General features: G+C 34.5%; 3 protein-coding genes across 5 annotated transcripts in view; 2 read left to right on the top strand and 1 right to left on the bottom strand.

Annotated features, from left to right (window-relative positions):
- LOC138713337 (zinc finger protein 740-like) overlaps positions 1-25,292 on the top strand; it is a 203,521-nt gene that overhangs the window by 62,958 nt on the left and 115,271 nt on the right. The window lies entirely within an intron of this gene.
- LOC138713334 (leucine-rich repeat-containing protein 15-like) overlaps positions 1-25,292 on the top strand; it is a 149,249-nt gene that overhangs the window by 54,994 nt on the left and 68,963 nt on the right. The gene's annotated exons all lie outside the window — the stretch shown is intronic.
- LOC138713330 (zinc finger protein 586-like) overlaps positions 2,011-25,292 on the bottom strand; it is a 46,356-nt gene continuing 23,074 nt past the window's right edge. Inside the window, exons 1-4 of one of the 3 annotated variants that reach the window (XR_011335843.1) lie at positions 17,027-17,952; positions 13,762-13,914; positions 12,766-12,819; positions 2,011-7,478 (exon numbers count right to left, since the gene is read on the bottom strand). Coding sequence is in view for 2 of the 3 variants with exons in the window: in XM_069845338.1 (XP_069701439.1) it covers positions 6,927-7,478; positions 12,766-12,819; positions 13,762-13,914 (759 nt within the window). In the remaining variant the exon portion in view is untranslated. Of the gene's footprint in view, positions 7,479-10,985; positions 11,578-12,765; positions 12,820-13,761; positions 13,915-17,026; positions 17,953-25,292 lie in introns of those variants that run through there. The other 2 variants (XM_069845338.1, XM_069845339.1) reach the window with 2 other exon arrangements.

Genomic DNA, 25,292 nt, shown 5'->3' on the forward strand with positions numbered 1-25,292 from the left:
GAGAATAAAATAAACGTCATCTTTGAATAGATCAATCTTTATTCTTTCATTTTTCATAAAACATTGCTTTTAAATACGCCATAGGTGTTAGGCCTAGGTTATCAGGACCCAGAGACGGAATTACGTGTTACAGGAAAATCTGTCCATTTCATTCAATGTTATTCAACGTTAAAAAAGCATTAATTTCATTCACATGATAAAGGAACTAGATTGTTACAAATCGCGTAAAACTAGGACTCGAAATAGACTGGAGAGGAGGGGAACGGTGTACCAATTCGTAAATTTCAGGAACCTTTCCCTTCCGTCTCGTAAGAAATAGTTATGGTCCACTTCAATTTGATATTTACCGGTAGTGACATTTCAGTATATTTTTCAATGAAGTGTGAATTCAATTCTTAAAAATACTGACGACACTGTTGGCACTGCTTTATTGTATTACACTAATAGAGCATTCATACAAGTTCTCGCTAATTTATAATTATAATACTTCTGCGGCATGCCTTTGATGTTTGCTTTTGCATCGAGTATTGTTGAGGACCTGAACAATAGCGCGGCGTTAGTGAAGTTAAAAAGGACCGGAATTCAGCAACATTTAATCATTTCATATTGAGTTAATGATCAGAAGACCCAGGACATTGCTAGACAGAGAATTTCTTACTGTTTAAACTGCGACCCATTTCAAAAACTTTGCGAAACAAATATCCCAGTCATAAGTGCAGCACCGTAAATCATTCTTTTGCTAGTAATAATGTGTGTGTTGAAGTAAATTATTAAAGATGTGTACAATTTATTCAATTTTTTTCTCAGCAGAATGAAATAACTACTATTCGTGGTTTCTGTCTGTACGAATACCATAAAGGGATGAACATTTCTGAAGACTTGTCCGAAATTTTTATATTAATCTATGTATATATAAATAGTTCAATGTCTAAAGCATGGAAATATTCGGAGTCATCTCGCTGGTTATTAATTTTGTCATGAACAACATCGTATCTCTGATGTGATCATATACTATGTCAGATTGGCATTTCCATAATGACAACATAAAAAGAAAACAATTGTCACAGGCTACACTGTCGAAAAGACATTCTTTGATAACAATTGCTAGATGGAAGTAGCCTACAGTTGCAAGCTATTACCACAGTCTAGTATACGGTGACGAAGCTTGAGTTGTGAGTGTGCTAGGAACAACAGACTGTGCCAGTACTATTTCGCGTTGTCTGTAGGCTAATGAGGCGATAGTAGCGATCCTAGTGGTTAGCAACTATCTATAGATGCATATTTACTATTGAGCTTTGTGACTGTATATACTAGACTATGCTATTACTCCATGCAATTCCATAAAGGTTACAGCACAGTCTAGTATATACAGTCACGAAGCTTGAGTTTGTGAGGGTACTAAGAACAATAGACTGTGCAGGTACTAATTCACATTGTCTGTAATGAGGCGACAGTAGCGATCCTAGTGGTTAGCAACTATTTATGGATGCGTATTTACTACGTATTGAGCTTCGTGACTGTATATACTAGATTGTGGTTACAGTGTGACTTCTTTTGCAGTCACTAGATGACAGTATAGTGAAACTGATAAAAGTTGCCTTGAAAGTTCATTAGGCTGAGCAATCTGTTGTATGTGATCAGGGATCGTGTACAAAAAAATGTGTTCCAGTTTGTGGAAATGTCCATTTCAAGTACTGTGCAAAATGTACGTGTTGGCTCATGACATTCTTTTCCTCAACTGATCTTGAATATCCTAAAAATTGTCTAATAGTTACGAGAAATATAAGAATATGTACAAATGGCAAGTTTAATATCAGTTTTCCAGTACTAAGAATGCTTAAAACATATGCATCGTCAAAATCTCGAATTCAATTTCTTCAGTATCACAATGCTTCTCTTTTATACTTACAAGTTAGTATAATGTGTATTGGAGATGAAAAGGTGAAATCATGAATCATGATGCTCTTTCCAAACCCAACCTGATGATTGGGCACATTGAGAAAACCAGCCTCAACTGTACAATATTATACAAATTTTTATTCCAAGATATTTCACAGTCAAAACATACAAATTCTTGCATGAGAAAATATAAAGCTTCTTCCTGTTTCAAGGATGATTTATCACAGTTTACAGATGAGTTTATTTCGTTACAGTTAAATGGTTGAATATTGACAATAATAGATTATGAAAGGAAAAAGAAAAAAACTATAAACACAAGCATGTTAATAAATGGATTACACATCACATCAAAACTGAAAAACTATAAAAGTTCCATCTTAAAGACACTATGAATAGATTACTCAACTCCAACATTGTGATAAAATTACATACATGAAGTCATTTTAGGAATATAAGATGCGATCATTTTCACCTGTTAATAATGAACTAAGTTTATAAATACGTAGTTGACTAGTTTCGGCTTGGGAGCCATTTATAACCTTAGTTCAATATTAACACGTGAAAGTAATCATCACATATTATATTTCTAAGTAACCATAGTGTTAAAAGTTGTGTAATCAAGATGTAAAAGTTATTTTACTGTAATCAAAATTTTATACCACTGTAGTGCATAGTTTCAATAACTATAAAAAAGTAAATAATAAAACACTTGACAAAGTTATTCTCAATTTAAATAAAATACGAAATAATTCTGACTGCACTTCTTGAATAGGTTTGCATAACACAGTGCTATTTTTAAGTTAGGCAACAGCCTGCAAGCAAATCTCATTCCATTATCAGTTGCATCATCTGCAAAATGTGCTGCATACCACAACACGGGGTGAATCCGATCAAAATTTTCAGTTTTCTAAGCATTAACCATATAAGGTTACATTCTAGCAAAACGCCGATTTAATTTTATAATCTTGTATTTCTTAGAATCCTATCTACCGAATTAAATATCCTCTATTGTTCTGAATTCCATTTCTTAAAAATTTTATTGTTCATCCATGTCACCTGAATAGGTGGTGTAAATTCGATCACACAATATTTTATAATTTAAAATTGGATACACATAACTGAATGTGTAAACACGATCACTAATTGTAGTTTTTAAAATGTTTTTTTTTATTGGGTTAATTTACGATGCTGTATCAACATCTAGGTTATTTAGTGTCTGAATGATATGAAGGTGATAATGCCGGTGAAATGAGTCCAGGGTCCAGCACCGAAAGTTACCCAGCATTTGCTCGTATTGGGTTGAGGGGAAAAACCCGAAAAAACCTCAACCAGGTAACTTGCCCCGACAGGGATTCGAACCCGGGCCACCTGGTTTCGCAGCCAGACGCGCTGACCGTTACTCCACAGGTGTGGACTTAAAAATGTTAAAAGAATGTTTTAATATTTATGACAAGATCATAAGTGACTTACTCAATATCATAACTTCAATATTAAAGAATATATATTTCCCATGTCGCAAGATTTGTTGCACCACCTTTCGAACTGCCTGCCCTTCTTCTACTTCAGTGGCAGGATATATAAAAAAATGTATCACCCACTCCGACCTTTTTTCGGAGAATGTTCTTCTCACACAAATATTTGTCTATCTATTCTGCCAATGAAATATTTTATTATTTTCTTAGTGGGGTATCTTATAATAGCGAAATTATTTTCTGATAGCTTAATTTATCATTCAGATTCAGTGTTGTGTATGGGACCCCATATTCTTCTAAAGCCTTAATTTTCCAAATTTAAAGCTTTCACCCCATTACAAAAGTACACCGACTTGCAATTGCACTTTCTTGTTGGTCCTAGCTCTTTTTCATATATCCAAATTGTTGAATTTAACCTGTATATTGTAACGAAAATTAAGTAAAGGAGCATTACAAGTAACAAAATTAATCTCAATCATTAATTACCAGTCTTTCCTTATATATGCACGTGATCGGAGTCCCCTTTCAAAACAAAAACACTATATTAAAAGGGCATAAAATAAGAACGAAAATAATTTTATCCCTAATACTTTATACTAACCTTTGAGGGACTCCTATGAAATTAAATATTGTTACTTTATTAACAAAATATGTAATGAAGTAAGAATTTTCCAGAACAAAAATGTAGCACACCTCTGAATTCTTCTCGCTACTGAACACAGTGAGTTGCGCGTGATTTAAATATCAATTCTTGCTGAAAAATTATCTTTCTTAGAAATATGAGTGTCAACAGTGCTCTCAAAATACCAGTGACATCTGTACACCGTTCTTTGTTAAAAAAACATAACTGATGGGTTTCACATTACTATATTGGATTCACCCCATTTTACGGTACTATTCAGTGATGAAATACTGCCTGCAAAACATGAAGCATATAGTTAAGTAATGGAATACATCTCTTATGTTATGTGCATTTCATATTCAAATGGAACATTGTGTTCTGTATCTCTAGGGTGAAAACCAAATTGATGCATGATACTTATGTAAAAACTTCAGTTATTATGGACAAGAAAATTAATTTCGAAGGTAACCTCTTGATATCTTCATTTCTAAAAGGATCTCGATACACAGAATTGTAAACAAAAATAATGACTCTATTTTAGTGGAGAAATGAAAATGATTAAGTTATACCGGTATATACAGACAGGAGATAAATTCAGTCAAATTGTAAATTTCTCTCCCTGCTTCATGGCAAGTGATTTGTACCTGTGAGAATATTTGAAGTTGTACAAATTTCTATACTTCAGAAGGAATGAATGACAGTATGAGAGAAATTTTCTTCATAAACCACCAAGAATCCTTAAAATAATATTAGCAGTAAACTTTATGAAATGGAGAGGTGCTGCCATTAATGTATTACGAATAATCCAACTTTCCCTGCTTTCATGCCACATGTTTTGCAGGAAAAGTAATGGTCATTGCCAGCATGCAGCAAGTTTGCAAGCTGTTACATAACTTAAAAATGAAACTGTAGTATAATGTTACTAAAGAGTACTTAAGTGACAAATGACAATGTTACATATTTCTTAATTTTATCTTCAACTATCACTCAAAAGATACCCATGCACGTAAAAAAACTTTGATATTCAATAATTTGAACAGTGCAGTCCAAAAGTATCATCTAGCATCAAAAGAATAAATGTGGTCACAGTTGCCATTTTTTTTTTTTTTGTTTCTTTTTGAAAATGAGATGATATACTTTGCTACTATAAATAATTATGAACTTCAGACTTCAGTTGTGTGTTCACAAAGTGAGTTCTAATTGCAAATATTTCCACTGCAGTTACGATTTTACACCTTTATCTGCTGTCAAGCCACAGATGCCATTTGGAGACAGTCAGATCATGTTGATACATAGTTCTGTGTGTTTAAAATATTCAAGACAATCGAGTGCGGTCTTTCATCTGTTTCTTGAATGCAAGAAATGTGAAACCAGTAGATATTCATCACCAACTTTGTTAGGTGTACGAAGAATGTGCCATAATAAGTGATTCAGTAGTAGTGACATAGGTTAGAGACTTTAATGAAGGTCCTGCAAACATGCATGACAATCAGTAAAGTGGCAAACAAAGTATGGTCAATGATAGTTTGGTACGCGTGGTCGAGGTGAAAGTTCGTAAAGATAGACAATTTACAATTTCGTCACTTTCCCTGACTTTATCACAAATTTCACTGTCACTTTTCCATAAAATTGTATCAGATCGCCTGAATTTTGGGAAGTAGTGTTCACACTGGGTGTCAAAATTGCTTACTAAGGAACACAAAAAATGGGCTGCCAGTGACTTTCTCACACAATACAGGGGAAAAGGTGATTAATTCTTAAGCAACATTGTTATAGGTGACAAAAGTGCGTTGCATATTACACCTGAATCGAAGAAACAATCCAAGTAGTGGAGGCACACATCAAGAGCAAAGACAAAAATCAAGCAGACACTTCAACTCGCACATTAATGTGTAAACAGTGTTTTGGGACGGACAAGGTGGTTTGCTTGTTGAATTCTTGCCCACAGACACAACAGTCTATTGTGAGACACCAAAGAAATTGTGTCGCATGATCCAGAACAAAAGACATGGCATGTTTACTTTTGGTGTTGTGTTGTTTCAGGACAATGCACGACCACACAGTGCTGTCAAAACTCAATACCTCGTCAAGACATTTGATATTCCCTTTATAGTTCAGATTTAGCACCAAGTAATTTTCATCTGTTTATGCAGCTGAAGAAATTCCTTGGTGGACAGTGTTTCTTCGATAATGATGATGATGATGATGATGTCAAAGAAGCCTTGAATACATGGTTTTCATCACAAGTGTTATCATTCTATGATATGGGGATACAAAAATGGTTTCGAATTGTGATAGGTGTCTTAATAACTTAGAAACTATGTAGAAAAATATTTTGAAGTATGCATATCCAATCCAAGGAAATACTTTTTGTTTAAATACAAACCTTTAAAAAAACCATTACGTTTAAAATTGTTAAAAAGGTAATACATCTTATATGATGGACAGCACCATTTTGACACTGTATCGTATCTTCATCAGCATCTGTTGAACTACTGCTAGAGCTGACGAAGACATGATACCAATGACAGAAGAGTGCCGTCTGTCATACAAGGTTTATTACCTTTTTACAATTTTAACACCTTTTAAAGTTTTATATTTTATAACAAGGAGTTACAGTAAATGTCAAGAGAAATGACACTTCTTTTGTTGTAAATTTTTGTTTTTGTCTAATAGCCAGTTGAGACTTACTTTCTGGACCCACTTTGTATTTTCAAATTAGACAAAAGCAGCTATTAATATAAGTGTAGAATAAATAAAATACTGTTTTGGTGTAGATGCAATAACCAAGGAAACCATTACATTACAACAAACATTTGAAATATAGACATGTTTAATAATATATATAGTGACATGACTCTTGATTTCCAGATCAGTGAAAATGTTGACAGGGCATATTGTCCTTATTCTAATTTGTACTTGTGCAAGATTTCTTATATATTATTTTCGTCAGTGGTAAATGTATGTAGTCTTGAATGTTGTATGAGTTTATCTTTCCGACCAAATGATTTCCCGCATACTGTGCATGAAAATGGCTTTTCTCCAGTATGAACTGCACAATGTCGTCTGAGATAGGTAATTCTTTGGAAGCATTTACTGCAGTGTGGACATTGATAAGGCTTAAAACCTTCGTGAATTCTGAGGTGCTGCGTCAAATTTCCAGGTTTTGTGAACACTTTATGACAAGTATAACATTTCAGTTCAGTTCTTTGTTTTGATTTAATGTTACCGGTACCTCTTGTTTCAGTTCTTTGTTTCTGACTTCGAAGAAGTCTTTGAGAATCACAGTTGTTGTTGTTGTTATTATTGTTGTTGAGAGATAATCTGTCTTCATTTACTCTGTATGGTTTCTCTGCTTTTACAACAGAATGCTCTTTGAGTTCTGGAGATGCAGTTCTTGCATCAGCTGAAATTTTGCATATTCCCTGTATTTCTTGTGCATTGGTCTTGCATATCTGAGCATGTCCATGTGAACAATGTGCAATCTGAAATATAAAAACAAAAATAAATCAGCATATTTTATTGTTTCTCCTTTATCGAAAAGAATTACTGTGGTTAGTAGCATATAGAGGTTTCATTCTTTTTTATTGTGAGGTTTAATGAGAATATAATTGAGAACCCTTTTTGCAAAACTTGCTAACTGAAAGAACTAAATTTTAAAGGAGAGACCAAACACTGTAGTAAGCAAATTTTGCTGTAACTCTTACTTATAGCAGAAAGAAAGTTTTGAAAAAACGATCACACTTTGAGACTATAATGAAAAGAAATAATACAATTTTACTACGACGCCTTTTACATCATGTAGAGGCCTGCCTTATGTTAACGAATCCATCAAATCTTAATTTTGCAAATTTTGCAGTTAGCAAGCTTTGCAAAAACGGTCCTCAATTACTAAAATATTTAAATGAAATGAAAACGAAAAAAGTTTATTCCTGACAACTTTCACTGCTTGTGTTTGAAAGAGGAGATTACAAACTGGTTTAAAAAATTTTATTTATTTATATTATCAAACATTTATCCGGTTATGGCGGATTAGACACATTCCAATCCTTAATCTGTCATTTCCAATAACAAATACAATAATACAAATACAGTTATATACTATTATGAACATGTTTCATTCTTAACCCACAATGAAAGTACATACAATAATAAAATTATCTCTACTTCTAACTTTCATGCATTTTTTTTTCCGATATTATCACTCTGAATTCAGAATGTTTCTATTACTATTAATCTATTCACTTATTTCCTAAACAACTTTCTATTAGCTACGCTATTATTTATGCAACGGTTACTCTAATCACATACAGCTTTATGTAGAGTGAAAGATTCTCTCTATTTTATACTCACACTTATTTACTTTTTATCTTCTCTTCCCACCCTATTTTTACTCGGAATAAGAATTTTCCTAATTTCTTTTTACTTACTGATATTTAAAGGCCTGCTTAGATTTTTAATAGCTACCGGTATCTCCGTTCATATTCAAAAATTTATTCTCTATTCAGACAATTCTCAACACATCGGTCGCTGTGCATTTTAGGAGTATATGGATTACGTCCTGCACTTGACTGCATAGAGGAAAATATCCCTTCCTACGTTACCTCATCTATTCTCAAGTTTCCAAATGCCTAGTCTCCACTATCCTAGTCATATTATTTCTTTCCTTGTATTTAATCTAACACAGATGACTCCAAAAGCGTACTCACGAGTAAGCCCCTGAACGGAACCAAAGCCAGTACGTAATGAGTGCTCTCTGCCTCACCCATCCCCATCTGTACTGTACTCAATGTTTATGCGCAAACGTAGAGCAGTGGCGGACTGCCATTATCACTGTGTTGGTCGGAGTGTTCCACCGTTTCACAATGTCTTCTAATCATGGATGTAGTACAATCAAGGATAAATAGGAAGTGAAATTTTTTTTGTGTTAGTGGGGAGAATGTGAAATGCTTAATTTGTTCGAAAATTCTTAAGGGTGTGTTAAAATTCAACATGCGATGACCCTACTCGACTCTTCACAAAGAATATCATACAAATTACAGGCATGTTGAACATGTGAAAATAATTTATTTTGGGGCTATCTGTATAACCGTTGGTTATACATAATAGTCAATATATTACTCAGTTCCGCATGACATATAGTTTTTCGTTTAATTCCAGGTGAAATGCATAGGCCTACAAATATTTTGATAAATCTAAAACAAGCAAATACAAACACAAATCACACACGTGTCCTCCGTCCTAAACAAAAAAAGCTTCTTGCTAGCTATGTTATAGCTTGGAATATTGGAAAATCAATGAAGCCCTTTACAGAAACATCATTTGTAAAATCGTGCATACAGGACGTTACTAAAATACTGTGCCCAGAACAAAGTCACAGTTTAAGAAAATTAAATTGTTTCCAATTACAGTTCAGAGAAGGAATTTCAAGATTGTAAACGTAATTGAATCTGAAGTCGAAACCACAACTAACCAGTGTGTAGCATACTCACTTGCATTGGACGAAACACAGATAGAAATGACAAAGCTCACCTAGCCATATTCATCCGAGGAGTTAATGAACATTTTACTGTGTCTGAATGTCTTATAGATGTAATTACAAAATACAACTGGAGAAGATCTTTTCCAGGCACTGAAAGGCACTATAGAACAGAAGAGGTTGAATTTGCAATGGCTTGTGTCAATAGCAACAGATGGGGCTCCAGCTTCATAGTATGTCAAAATAATATACAAACGTATGATATTTCTTATTCTTTTGATGATATTATCTGTAAACATCAGCAGACCATTGCAGCGATCCCCCACTGATTGCTTCCATCTGTTGAGATACGAGTCTCTTCCCCTTTTCTAGCCTTACAGTACATTGTGTTCGGCGGGCAGCATCAAGAGCACGATACGCTTTTTGGAGACCTCTGATCTAACATAATCTTCTAGTTCCTAAATCATTTTCATTCCCCTATAATACCTTAATGAGCCCAAGTCCTTTATATTATGAAAAAGATATGTCTCGAAATTTTGTTTCCTCTTTCTATTACCATTTTTTCCAATAATCTAGCGTTTAGAGTCCCTATTTCTCTTCATAACGAATGTAGACCAGTATTTTCTTGGTGCTTGAACTTTGTATTTTACATTGTGTCATAGAATGTAGATACACAATACTTTTTTAGCTATATCTCACAATCATCAACAGGGGAAACGAGTAAAAGGGATTCAACTTATTGTGTCTATAACCTATAGCTAGACTCCAACACCAACTTATACATTCTTCTTCACTTATACCATTCTTGCTTTGTAATATAGTACAAACCGAAAGCAGTAACTGAATATGTACCGGTAGCCATTTCTATAAAGTTTACATTTTGCTTTCAATTGTTTTTTTCTTTTTACTACAAACACTACTCAGAGATGATGAATTGATATTTTGATGGAATAAAAATAGCAAAGAAACCAAAATACTAACATAAATTACATAAATTCTTCCCTGCAGCTATCAGTACTTTAATCAGAAATTTTCCAAAACTAATACCAATTTTCTTAATATTATATTCTTAGAAATAAACTCTATATTTCCATTAGTTGAGAAAAAATGTAGTATTATACATAGAGTGCTATGAAGAAATAATTATTGTAGCAACAAGACAGTTGTTCCCTCTACAACGGATAGAAACAAAAGCCGCCCTAAATAAGGGTTCGATAGATCGGCCTACTAATCAATTCATAAAGAATAATAAGTAAACAAAACAATTTTGTGACACTTGGAAAGAAAAAGAAAAAACATTAAGATAAGAAAACGTAGGAAATCATTTACAATAAAAATTTTGTTGGGTACAAATGATTACTAATTATAGCTAAGGATGATTTTAACACATGAGATCCTATGGCATCAATCGTTGCATCAGAAATTTTATATTGTTTAAGTTGATTTAAAGTTTCACGTGGGATCGTGCCATGGGCACCGAACATGAGCCCAAAAACTGTCCATATACTTCACGGGAAAAACGATGAATGTCACAGTTTTCTTAAGGTTGATGCCATTATCTAATTCAATGGATCACTGCGAAATTTAATGTTGTTCTTATGAAAAATGGTAAAAAGGAGAATTATCACCACGAATACAGTAATCCTTTCCTTTATTTTCTATAGAAACAGCACTACATCTTGCAGTTATAGATTCAATTAGATCATAATAATCCTCGACAGAAATGTGACATTCATCGTTTTTCCCGCGAACTCTTCATTTATTTATGAAAGAGTAATAATACTCATTTCATGTTTATAAGAATTAGGATTTAGCGTTAATAGCTCGTTTATCTCAAACATTCAATACAAAATAACGAAATAAATATATATAAAAAGAGACAGCAGGAACATGCAGACTTCATATGACATTTTCCTTACAAATCCATGTAGTGTAGTCTATAATTCAAATGTAGGGTGGTATTTCTCTGTCCAATGTATTCATGTGGTATACGAAGAAGAAAAAGTTTTCTTTTTTCCTTCCTATGATGGGTACTTGGCTCTACATCACTGATCCACGCTTCCCCTTGTGGGGAGATGAGCGAAGCTATAGCTCATTTTGCACCCCTGCAGACAGAACTGTTATTGGTGCACCGTGAGAGGCAAACAAAATAGCATTATATGATAGTGGTGGTGATTAATGGAGCAATGGTGGAATGTCGGTAGAGAAAACGAGAATAGCCCACAAAAGCCTACCAGCAGGCACCATCTTTGTCCACCTCAAATTACACTTTAACCCACAGGGATTGGAATCTGGGTCACCAGCATGGAATGCCAATGCTCTAGCTGTTCAGCTAACAATGTACCTCAATAAAAATTTGCCAGCTAATTTCAAATGGAATATTTTAAGGCGACATTATACTGAAATTACTAACTTCCATGTTTTTAAAGCTAAATTCACAAAACTTTTATCACTGCTTTATCTGGTTAATAATAACACATGTACAAAATTTCATCTCTCTATGATAAGTGGTTTGCATTTTATTTATGTCTTAATAAAATATTGTATCATTTTATATAAAAAGTCCCTTGCGCCACAATTTACATTATTTTTAACTCATATTCACTTATATGATTCTTTATATACATTGTAACAAACATTACTATTGGATTTTTCTGTACAGTGAATCTGTAAATTACTAGGAATTTTTTATAATTATTAATATTTTTATTTTTTATTCTTTTTGTAATAAAGTCTAGTAACTTACTGATTAATTTTACAGCAAAACTCTACAGTAAGTTTTGATCCCATGTATATAAGGATCCATATAAGTGAATATCAGTTAAGAATAACGCAAATTGCGACACAAGAGACTTTTTATATAAAGTGATTCAATATTTTAATAAAATATTAATAAAATGCAAACCACTTATCATAGATGGATGAAATTTTGTGCATTTGTCATTATTAACCAGATATACGTACCTGTGATCCAAATTTGGTGAATCTAGCTTCATAAGTATGGTAGTTACTGATTCCAGTACTATGAACCCTTAAAAATATGGAACTTGGAAATTTCAGTATAGTGTCCCTTTAATGTGTATTCTTGATGTTTCTAGTTCTTTAATTAAATCGTTAATTTATAAGTTTCAATTCAGTCTTCTATAAAAAAAAATAATGTATTACAACACACGTCGGCATTACACAAATATCAATTTTAACAATAAGTCAACAGGCTGGTTAGTATAACTTTCTCACTATAAGTGAGAAAAATTAATTCTATAATATTTTTTATTAATGTTTCTGTAACTTACATCTACAGACGATAACTTTTCTTTAACCGAAGTTTCCTGCTTCACCAACATATTCTGGAAACATAATTTATAAGAATTATTATAGACTAATTAAATAGAAATAATTTAATCTCCTAACAAGAAATTATATGAACTTGTGCATTAAAATTTGCTTTGAAAAGATTGCAAAACATTATGGTACGCTATCACAAGCGTCTTTTTCAATTATGTTCTGTTCTCCATGCTGTATAAACTTTCTGATATATATACGAGGTTGAGTCAAAAAGTAACCTTAATATATAAATAAAAAATCAGACTCGCATAGTAGATCGTAGTATAAAACATCTGTATAACAGGAACACTTCCATTGAACGTACTGGGGACTATGTTGAAAAGTGATGAAGTGTTTGTAGTCTTATTGTACATATTCAATTAATAAAACAATTATTAAGGTTACTTTTTGACTTTCCCTCGTATATTTTTATTCCCTTGCTCATTTTATATAAAGTCTTGAAAAAGAAAAATTCGTTCATGAAATGTATCTAACATTGAGATGTGACATAGGCAGTGAGTGCACAGATAGTCAAAATAAACTTTTCTGATATCAGTGGTAGGAGAAAAACATACTGTTGAAATTTGTTTCGAAGTATCCAGAGTATATTTGATATACCGTCAAGTGGGCGAACTTGGAACAGTGTTTCAACTTGGAACATTATCATAGGGTATTTTCGTTTTGTCACAGTAACACCAAACTATAATAGAACCAATGTGCTGCACAACAAAGTAACAAGTGAAGATTATGTTGCCACTATGACAAAACGAAAATACCCTATTATAATGTTCTAAGTTAAAACACTATTCCAAGTTTGCCCATTTGACGGTAATTATTTCGTATAAAGAGGAAGTAAATGATTGACACTTGTAAAAGTTTCTAATCCATATGTTTCATTTTCTGACTTAATTATCTCTACAGACTGTACATTTCAATATACAGTATCTTGTTAGTACACTACATACCTGAATTGATTCAGTAATAAGTTGCACGCTCTTCAAATGTTGTCGCAGGGCAACATCTGTAGCCTCACACTGTGCCTTAAAATTGAAAAATGTTTCCACTTGATACACACATTTGTAACAAACTTGTGCTGGCATTCCATCTCCACTACTTATCTGGAAAGACACATTTATGAAATGAAGAAACAGGAAATAAAAGTTATTTCAAAATGAATGTAACATGAATATAGGGTGTTACTGTGAATTTGTTACAGACTTTTACTGTGATCAATATGGACGATTTTCATATAGGATTTTTTATGTATTTATGAATTTCAATTAATGCTTGTCGACTTAAAGGTTACGTACTACAGTACAGTAGTAGGTTATTTTGTGACTCTTTATCAACATCTTAGGTTATATGGCGTATGAATGAGATGAAGGTGGTAATGCCGGTGAAATGAGTCTGGGGTTCAGCACCGAAAGTTACCAAACATTTGCTCATATTGGGTTGAGGGGAAAACCCCGGAAAAATCTCAACCAGGTAACTTGCCCTGACTGGGAATCGAACCCGGGCCACCTGGTCTCGCGGTCAGATGCGCTATCCGTTACTCCACAGGTGTGGACTTTACATACTATAATTTAAATAATTTCTATCAGAAGGTCTACTCATTACAGTAAGTGTTCCAAATGTGTTTCACCAGCCTCCATACAGGCATAACAATGTAATGCCATTGATTGTCAAACTTGTTCAAAGTTAGTAATATGTTCCTAATGTCGTCACAGGCAATTTGTCCGAAATACTATAGGCCTATTAAGATAAGTTATAATTATGAATAAAAACTGTTCTTAAAGTAGGGTTGCTAGGTTTTCAGAATGCCAATAAGGAAGAGTTTCTGCATTTATCTCTAGAAAAACACAAAGCACTCCTAAGATTGAGAGAAATTCATTGCATTGCCTTACACCATTTAAATAAGTTATATTATTAAACGGCCATATATGCTATTTTATTCTTAAAAATTTATAAGTCATAGTATTGATACTCGTATTTGGGGTTCATATTTGGAAAATGTATAGATATTTGCTAAAGTTTTTTTCACAAAATTATTACAGAAGCAGCGACCTTTAGGCAAACATATCAATATACATTCCTCTTAATATGGTTTTCATATGGTACTGTAAGTTTTAGTGAATTTTTAAACAATGGTAGACAGGCTACTCAATATACCAATGAACCAACAGGATTACAACGAAGAACTAAACACAATCAAATACATAGCACAAGAAAACGGATACAACCCCAACATAATAGACAATATAATACGTAAGACAAAACAAAACCACAAAAAACAGAAGAATACAACACAAACACAAGAACACAAAAAATACATCACACTAAGATAGGAAAACAAAAACACACATAAAATTGCAACCTCATTCAAGAAATTAAACTACAACATCGCATACAGAACAAATAACACTCTACAAAAACATCTCAACACACAAACAACACAAACAAACACAAACACACAGGCGTATACAAACTCAAATGTAACACCTGCAACAACTTCTACATAGGACAGACAGACAGATCATTTCAAACACGTTACAAAGAACACATCACAGCCATAACAAAATTACACCTCCAAATATGCAGAACACATCACAAATGCCAACCACACCTACAGAGGCATCAACATAGACATGGAAATACTGCACATCCAACCAAAAAGCCAGAAACTCAACACACTAGAACAATATGAAATATACAGACACATGAAAACACACCCCAACGATATTCTCAACACACAACTCAATTTCAAAACACATACACTCTTTGACTCTACACTACGAATGCACCCACACAGGAAACAAGAGGTGCCAAGACCAACAACGACCAGTTATGAAGATGACCGAAAATAGGTCGAAACATGTTAACAAGGTACGTTAATAATATTTAACACAAGAAAGAAAACATATTCCGAAGTGATACAGTGTTAAAAGTTGTGTAATCAAAATGTATTATTTTATAAGTTTATTATGAATATCCATATAAAGCCTATGGCTCTGTTCGCTTTTTATTGTTTTTTTTTCTTTTGGCATTAGTTAAAATTGTTCAATCTAGGTTAGTGTAACTGCAAAAATAAAATATCTATGGTGTATTGTCTAGAAGTGCGGGATTTTGGGTAGTTTTTTTTTTTCATTTTTTTAAAGTAGGTTATTTTACGATGCTATATCAACATCTTGTATTGGATCCTTATGGGACATTATTTCTTGGTGTTAATTACCAAATATTCCATACAATAGATCTACGGGGTGTCTGACAGTCTTATCTTGAAGTAGTAGAAGAGAAAAAGCCAATGTGTAAAAACACCTAAAAGTAGGGTAGTCAGAGAATTCAATAGACATTAGAAAAAAAGGAAAACAGAAGTTGGGAGGTGCTCTGGATAGTTGGAGTTAGACGACATTTTGGCCTGAGAAACTAAGTTCCCGCTAATAAAAAATAATGTAGAGAAGTAAAATTAGCTTTAGATGTAGGAAAGCTGTTGTATTGTAGAAACTTCAAAAATGATAAAAACTACGCTTTTACTTCATTTTTTTCTGTATACACTTTTAACACTTGTATAAAACTTGTATAACACCTGTGGAGTAACGGCTAGCGCTTCTGACCGCGAAACCAGGTGGCCCGGGTTCGATTCCTGGTCGGGGCAAGTTACCTGGTTGAGGTTTTTTCAGGGTTTTCCTTCAACCCAATATGAGCAAATGCTGGGTAATTATCGGTGCTGGACTCGGGGCTCATTTCACCGGCATTATCACCTTCATTTCATTCAGACGCTAAATAACCTGATATGTTAATACAGCGTCGTAAAATACCCTACTGAAAACACTTATATATCACTGATTAAATTTCCAACTGCTTTACTGTGTTAATATTTAGGATTTACATTGCATGACTAGTTTCGAAATCTTATGCATCAAACTAGTTAAGCAAGGTAAATCCTAAATATTAACAAAGAAGTTGTAAATTTAATCAGTGGTACATTTTTACGATTAAATTATGGTAGTCTATTTTATTATATATAACAATTTTATCTCTACAATCTTCTCGTAGAGATTTCAACAGTAAAACTTTTACTTACGTGTAATTTATTTTTTGGACTAAGCCAAATTAATATGCCTCTAGTCTAAAAGTTCTTTTTCTTGAAAAAAAATAATACGACTCATCCCGTTCATATTATTGGCCTATATATTATTATACAACACGAAATGAAAAATGGCCATACTTAACCTTTAATTCCGGAAAAAGTGACGTTATTTTAGAACACAGAGTTCCACCATTGTCGAATAGACCTTGAGAATTTCTTTCTTGCTTCATACAAAGTCGACATATGGTACTGAAATTGAATGGCATCTTTCTCCATTAAGCATATAGAGTAATATCTGACATCTTAGTGTAGGCCTACAAAGCAAACACTTGTTTCCAATGCTGTCACAACTGTTGCATGGATTTAAAAGAACGCTGGTAAAACAGGTTATTTTACATTAATTTTTAAACGCTAGATCCTTCGTTAAATAATAAAATCGAGAATTTGCGTCAGTTAACTTCTTCGGTCACAACTAATCAGTCAATCGAAATGCAAACTATAGTTGAGTTGTATCGGTGTCACTCGAAAGTTCTAGAGGAAATTTTATGAATTTAGTTTGAATGCATTGGCGCTCACATGACACTTGTCAGTGTATAAGACACATACACAGACTTGGACAAGAATGAATCAAAACGAAGGTGCAAAATCACTATTAAGAATACAAACGAAAATTTTCTATTAAATTTGTTCTCTCTTCAAACATGCACTCCGAAAATTAAATGTTAAAATAAGAAACAATAATTTGTCAAAACTGGCTGTACATGCAACTTCATGATTAACAACACCATGCTTACATACAATGTTGCCAATATGGTGATTCTGTCACCAGATCTAGTAAGCCATTTGGTGCCAAGTCATTTAGCGACATGTCGAAATTCTGGTGTTTTTGAAGAGTATACATTGAAAGCGCGCTAGGTTGATATTTCGAAAGTTTTAAATGGTTTTGAAAGCGCACCGTTTCGAAGGTTTTAGACGATTTTGAAAGCGCACTACATTAAGAGGCTCGATCCAACTTTTCACACATGGTTGAGGTTTTTTCCGGGGTTTTCCCTCAACCCAATATGAGCAAATGCTGGGTAATTTTCGGCGTTGGATCCCGGACTCATTTCACCGGCATTATCATCTTCATCTCATTCAGACGCTAAATAACCTAAGCTGTTGATAAAGCGTCGTAAAATAACCTACAACCAACTTTTTACATGAAATTGAAGAAGCCTTTTTAGACCTTAGAGTTGCGCCAGAAATGGACTATATTCTAGAAACTTAGGCCTGCATGGCTGAAGACAGTACCTTTCCTCCTGCACTGTGGGTTTTTCCTACTTCTGATATTCCACGCACAACCAACGAAGCAGAGTCTTTCCATAAATATTTTAAAGATAATTTTCATTAGTCACATCCATCACGCCACTTAACCATAGATGTATTCATAAAAGCTCAAGTAGAAACGTATTTGAAAATTCTAGGTGCCAGCAAGAAACAGCGGAAAACTAAGCAGGAGAAAACGAATGCCTACATTAGAAATTGTAAGGAAAAGTGTAATAGAAGCGAGATTACCAGATTGCAATTTTTGAAAGAAGGTCAGTTTACTTAACTTTCCAAAAAGCTGACGTTAATAACGCAATTTAAATTAATTTTAACTGACTTTATCACAAGAGCGCTTACCAATTTTTAACCACATCTATTGCTAACTCTTCGTTTGTACAGTGCGTTCGCTTCCCCCTGCGGCCAGCCAGCAAGCGCGGAGCATTAGTTAGCGACGTGTACCAATCCTCAAGCTTATCCTACTCATTTATTGTTATCACTTAAGTACTAACCTTGTTATAAAAGATGCTGAAAGTGGTGTCCATCTGCATTGATGCATTCTTGACATCTTCTGATAAAATTTCCATTCACACGCTGAAGTCTTCTTCAAGCGTACAAGCGTAAACTGACTGCTCACGGAAACCATCACGCGTGGCCTTGAGGCGTTTTTTTTTAAAGCGCTTCAGTAAAGCAAAATGATTGTTGAAACAGAACGCAATTAGGTCAGCTGACTGCAAAATGATGGACAGCTGTTGAGTGATTCTTAAGCACGGGTGGCAGCTCGTTGGTAGGCTATATTATTGCTGCTCCGCGTGCTTGCTGTTTATCGCCCGGCCGCAGGGGGAAGCGAACGCACTGTACATACGTAAGCAATAGACAGTTCTAAGTCTGTACAAGTGGGGAGGAAAATTCGTGTACGCTTTTAACATAATTATGACTTTAGGTTATTTGCGTTTTTAATTGGTAAAAAGGGGTGCAATATGCTCTTCTGATGAGCTCCGGTTTTTAAAGGAAGTCTAGTGACAAATCTGAGGTTTTCGACGCACAAAATTAATATTTGATTCAATCTGGTTTTTTGTTTAATTAACTTTAAACCCTAACTGATTGGGAAAAGGTTGGCATCACTTAGCTTTTCAAAATAATGAGTAACGTCTCCACATGGGGATTTCACGACTCCAACTCTCAGAATAGGAGTTATGAGCATGGGGTCGTGAGCATGACGAAACAGGAATTAGAAACGAACAAGTACCGGTACAGAAGTCGGCGCATGTTTCTGTTTCATTAGCAGTTCACTTTGTTAATTAGTTGCCGAAACTTTTTCCTATGCAACGGCCTTTTTTAATTTTTTACGGTACTTTAAAAGAGAAGGCAGTGTGGAGCTGTATTACTGAAGTGAAAATCCCTTTTTGAGCTTGCTGCACTTGCCTTATCATTTGTAGTTCTTCCACACTCAATGCTGATGTTGAATGCGTGTTCAGTGTAGTGAATTTGGCCAAATCTAAATTGCGAAATATAATGAAAATTGAAACACTTCATGCTATTGTGTGCATTAAATTGGGCTCGAATAATAAACAAATGCTGTTTACCAAAAGATGTAGGTAAACAAATTGGTACCCTTCAGTCAGTTGTCATATACGCCCGGAGCGCCAACTTCTAGAGGAAGCTGTCTTTGAGAAGAAGGGAGAAGAGGATATGTTGTAAGCCTTAAGATAAGATTATAATTTCTAAATAATGGGACGTATCTTTTGTTTGTATTTTAACACAAATGCTCCCATATGAGTAAAATTAATAAAATGTTTATTTCGGTGATTTTTCTGGTGATTTTTTATTATTGCTTGGTGACATTTCATTTGACGAGTTGACAACTCTGCTTACAAGTAGCGCTATGTATAAAATTTCACACAATCTACAGCAAACGAAAAATGTTATATTATACCATATTATGAACTCTTTCATGCTCTATTTTTTATAGTCTGTGACGAAGACGCTGACGGCTTTGAAATACGGGAGGGAGGGAGCAGGATTCTGCACGAAAGTCCGAGAAAACTTTAATTGCCGTTTCTAAAAAAAAAAAAAAAAAAAATCCGTAGGCTTACATACCTATTTTACAGAAAATAGCACCGTCTGATTAGTATATAATTTCCATGAAAATTGCTTAACCCAACATGGTTAGAAACTACGACGATCATGCACCACCTTCTCCCGTTGCCTGGTTTGTTCGATCCTTGCAGTGATGATTAACATGATCTGTTAGTTTCAATTTACAATTCTGTTCTCTTTCATTGCAGTTTTATTTTGGACAGTTTTCTTTATTAAGAATTTATGCATTTTCAATAATTCTTAATAAACATACACCCGAAATCATTATAATCACAAGAAACGATCTCTGAAACTGTTAGGGCCTAACTCTTACTTTTAAATTTCGTAAAAAAAATTATATTATTCATTTTGATTACACAACTTTTAACGGGATCCGGAATTTTCGTCACTCGGTGATTTCGTCACATATTACATTTTGTCACTGCAACATTTTGTCACTGCAACATTTTGTCACCGATTCACTTTTGTTACCACCATATTTTGTTACCAAATCACTTTTGTTACTATCATATTTTGTCGCCAATTTAATTTCATCACTATTCGCCACCACAATTTTTTCCCCTTTGTATCGCTTTCCTTGATGATAGCTATATAAAATGATACGTAATATAAAACCTCCTACTTCATCATTCATTTCGTTTTCAAGGATACATTCATTTTTTGGTTTCGAAATCTTCAAGTTACAGGATTCATTGTGTTCATAATGTTCATTTCGTTTGGATCATTCATTTTTTGGATTCAACATTTTCAAGTTACAGGATTCATAGGTTTCAAAATCTTAAAGTAAAGGTATGGTGGAATTATTGCAATTCGTAAAAAGTAATAGAGCAAGAGATAAGTTAATGGGCATAGGCTAAAGGATGTATACAAAGCACAAAGTTTCGAAGAGCGGGGTTGTATGGAGATGTGATCAGCACGACATTTGTAATTCACTGATGACTATTTCCTCAGATAAGAAAACCATTATAAAAGAACGTACAGAGCACAACTTCAATGGGAATTTTGGTTGAAACTGATGAATGTATGCAATTCAAAAACCATGTTAATACAGAGCATTAAAATAATTATACGGTGATATTTTTGGACTCATAATAAAAACAGCCTAAATGTAATTTTCTGTATTTTTTTGGTGACGAAATCTCCTCAGTATAAAAGAAAATGATGACAAAATGTATATGATGAGGAAATATTATGTTCGGTGACAAAATCTCCTCAGTGACAAAAAAACATGACAAAAATGTATTTGATGGCCAAAAACTAATGACGAAAAATAGGTGACAAACTGTAACGGTGACGAAATTTCCGGTTACGAAATGCCCTAGACCCACTTTTAACACTATATCACTTACGAGTATAATTTATGGTGATCAGTTTCACGTGTTAATTGTGAACCAAGTTTATAAATACGATCGCAATAGTTGACAGATTTGAACTGAACTGAAAAAATGTGGATCATAGACAAAGATGTGGATTCACCATTGTATGATGTCTGGCGATTCACCGATCTCAAATACAAGAGGAAAGAAAGGGAGGGGGAAGTCTATTGCGTTACTAACACGTTCATTGCGACATTGAAATACCGTACTTAACCATTTTTGGTTAATATTAATTAATTTTTTTAATATGAATCTCTCTTCGAATTATTTGGAGGGACGAATTAGTTTCATCGGGAGGGTTGGCACTCTTGACTTTATAAGTTGAAGGGGCATAAACTGTCTTATCACCCCTAGCCTATGTGCCGTGAAATGCATCTTTCCTACAGTAGACAACTGTAATATTAAAAGTAGGAAAATCACTTAATTTTACTAAGGAACTTTCCACAATAGGCGGAAACCCTCTTTGGAAGTTTGTAAACAAATGCAAGGTAGACCAGTCGAACGGAAAGATTTCAAGGCGCAGAAAAAGAATGAAAAGTTACTATTATATCAATTTAATGAGTAAAATGATTTAAGTACATGATAACCATTAGGTATGCAACAAGAAAAAAAAAATTTCTTAAAAATTACGTCAGCCAAGTTACCTCCATTGAAACGCACACATTCTTCGAGTCTGGTCACGAACTGTTGCATAATCCCTCTCAGCATATTGACAGGTATCGCGGCGACCTCTTCTCTTATACGTTGTTTTAGGGCTGGAATTGTTCTGGGTGGATTGCCCCCAAACACCTTCGTTTTGAGGTGTCCTCATAGGAAGAAATCACATACCGTTAAGTCAGGTGACCTAGGCGGCCAAGCGATATCACCTTTCCGAGAAATGACACGACCCGGGAACAAAACATTCACAGCATCCATCGAAATTCTTGCGGTGTGGCTTGTTGCTCCGTCCTGTTGAAACAGTGTGTTTTCATTCACTGGAAAATGGGCGAGTTGTGGTGTAAAAAAGTTCTGTATCATTTCAACATATCGCACTGAATTAACAGTCACTGCATTTCCGGCCTCATTCTCAAAAAAGAATGGGCCGATTATTCCGGCTGATGAAACAGCGCACCATACCGTTACCTTTTGGGCATGGAGAGGTTTCTCAATTAATTGCAGTTTGCAGTAACGATGAGCACCATTTAACAAAACATGGTAGAGACAAACAACTTGGTTAGTAGGGATCGCGGAGATAGTGACGTCACCGTCTGAGTAATAAATTGTAAAGTAAGTAGGTAGAGAAGAGACTGTTGTATTCATTCTCACCCTCTCCATATGAACAGTATTCTCCCATCAAATCTTTCCGTTTGACTGATCCACCTTGTACATAATGTAAAAGGAGAGGGATAAAGTGACCTACAAAAATTACGATAGTTGCAAATATAAACTCTTTGACGCATAAAATAAGGTTCAAGAATAATGCGAATGATCTATTCTATTAGTAGGTAGTTGAATAATCTTTCTACTTGTTAACTAAAAGAAAGTAATAATATGAATTCATCAGTTTAATGATTATGTTATAGGCCTAACCTAATGATTTCATGATATGCTTTCTCAGAAGTGTTAGCATGAGCACCAGGGGCGGCTCTACAATAAGAACTGCAGAGCTGCAGAACCGCCATTTAAATGGACCTGTAAAATTAAAAATGTAAAACGTGCTTTTATGTAATCTAGTTCATTGTTTCATTTAGTTTTCCAATTCATTCTCCTTCGATTCGAGATTTTATTGTCTGTAGGAGCCTTGAACTGCTGGAGAATTTTAACTGTAGTGTACTTTTCGGCTCTGTGATCGGCAATTCCTGGAGCTCAAAGCAGGGTAGTCGGCAGCAGAAAACTGGTTTTCTTCACCGCCCCATAAGACTGCATTAGAGCTGCAACCGAAGCAGATCTGTTCGAATATACAAAATAACCGCCAACACCCTCATCTCTTTGTGACCTGCGTTAGAACACAGGCTTCTAGACTACTGTATATCATTACAGTTCCAGTGTGTTATAGTACTGTGGGTGGTGTGATGTGATTAGTCAGTGTCTGAGGAAATATTTTATATTAAAAATGAATGAAGTGAAAACCTAATCGACCAACCCTTTTCGAAATTAAAAGAGAAATTGCACGTTAACGTAAGAAATTAGGACGTCCTACACCAAATTTAAATTTGGAAATTTCTGGAAAAAGTCGAGGAAATCATGTAGCCTAGTAGTCATTTTAATACCGAAATGAGTAATGGAAACGATTGGTTTTTTGCTGCGCTCATGAAAACGCTTTCTCCCCCACCCATGTATTCTGTTTAGAGGAGAAAATACATGGGCAAAAACCGGAGTGAAGGATTTAGTTAATTTGACTTAAAAAAATTTAAGAGCATGAAAATTCGAGAACTCATTTCAAGTCAAACAGATTTGTCACTGTTAACGATATTAAAATATTCTAACACAGCTTGATTCTGCGTATTGGATTAACATTCAGACACAAGAAGGAAATGTTTCTAAAAAGAGATATGGTCTATCTAAAATAATTAACTGTGTGAAATTCTGTGCCGCACTTGAATTAGCGAAGCGAGGACTTGCTGAATCAGGAGATTCAACAAACCGCGGTATATTTCGGGGTTTGACTGATTTTACTCCACATTTAGATTAAACTTCCAAAGATCATTTATGGGGCTCGTCACAATTGAAAGGAACTACGAAAACAATTCAAAATTAATTGCTGAATAGCAATAAAATTATTGGAAATTTCTCTTCATTGCCACCAAAACATGACGCTGAAAGTTTGATGCAAACTATCTTAATGGAATATAGGCTTAACGGAAATTCAGTCATAATTGAACAACATGAATTAATTGTGCTGGTTTATGGCGGGGCTAACGTAATGAGTGGGAAACACGGAGAATTTTTTATTGTGTCCCACAGCTCATTTCTTGCCAAGAAATTAAATTTAATAATGCAACAAACATGTTCACAAACTGGTCAAGTTACGATACTTTATTGCAAGTCTGTAGGAACTTCCAGCTCTCTGTTTTATAATTCCGCCTGCCGGTACGGGTATAGGCTAGAAAAGTTGACGTAAAGAAATTCGGTAGGAGTTAAAAGCGTTCGAACAATAGAAAGTTCCTGATGGTTGTTCATTCAGGTATCAACATGTGGGGCACATCTCCACTACGTAACTAGTTGTACCAGGTGGGAGAGGTGCAGCGCACGTAGTGGGTAGGGCGCGCGGATCGTTGGAGTACAATTTCGGGTGCACAGTCAACTTCGAGAAGGGGCTGTAATTACACGCGTTATCCGATTTAGATGCAATAAACAGCATGCGTTTGCTAAATACACTATTTTTCATGCAGAACTACCAAACTTTATAACCGCGGGCCGCTACTGATTGAGCACACAAGGGAAGATTTCCTGTCGTCTAAATTGATTTATGGTAATTCTGTGGAAATAGCTTCAGCAAACTTGGTTCTATATCCCTGAAAATTGACATGAAGTTGGGTATTGAGAATTGGATGAAAATGGGGGATGACAGCTTTCTGTTAATGCTAGAAACGTGTCAACTTGTTTGGATTCTTTCGATGAAGTTTCGGAACTGGCAGCTCTCCTCGTGATC

Source organism: Periplaneta americana, chromosome 14 (genome assembly GCF_040183065.1).
Source record: "Periplaneta americana isolate PAMFEO1 chromosome 14, P.americana_PAMFEO1_priV1, whole genome shotgun sequence".
Classification (NCBI taxonomy): domain Eukaryota; kingdom Metazoa; phylum Arthropoda; class Insecta; order Blattodea; family Blattidae; genus Periplaneta; species Periplaneta americana.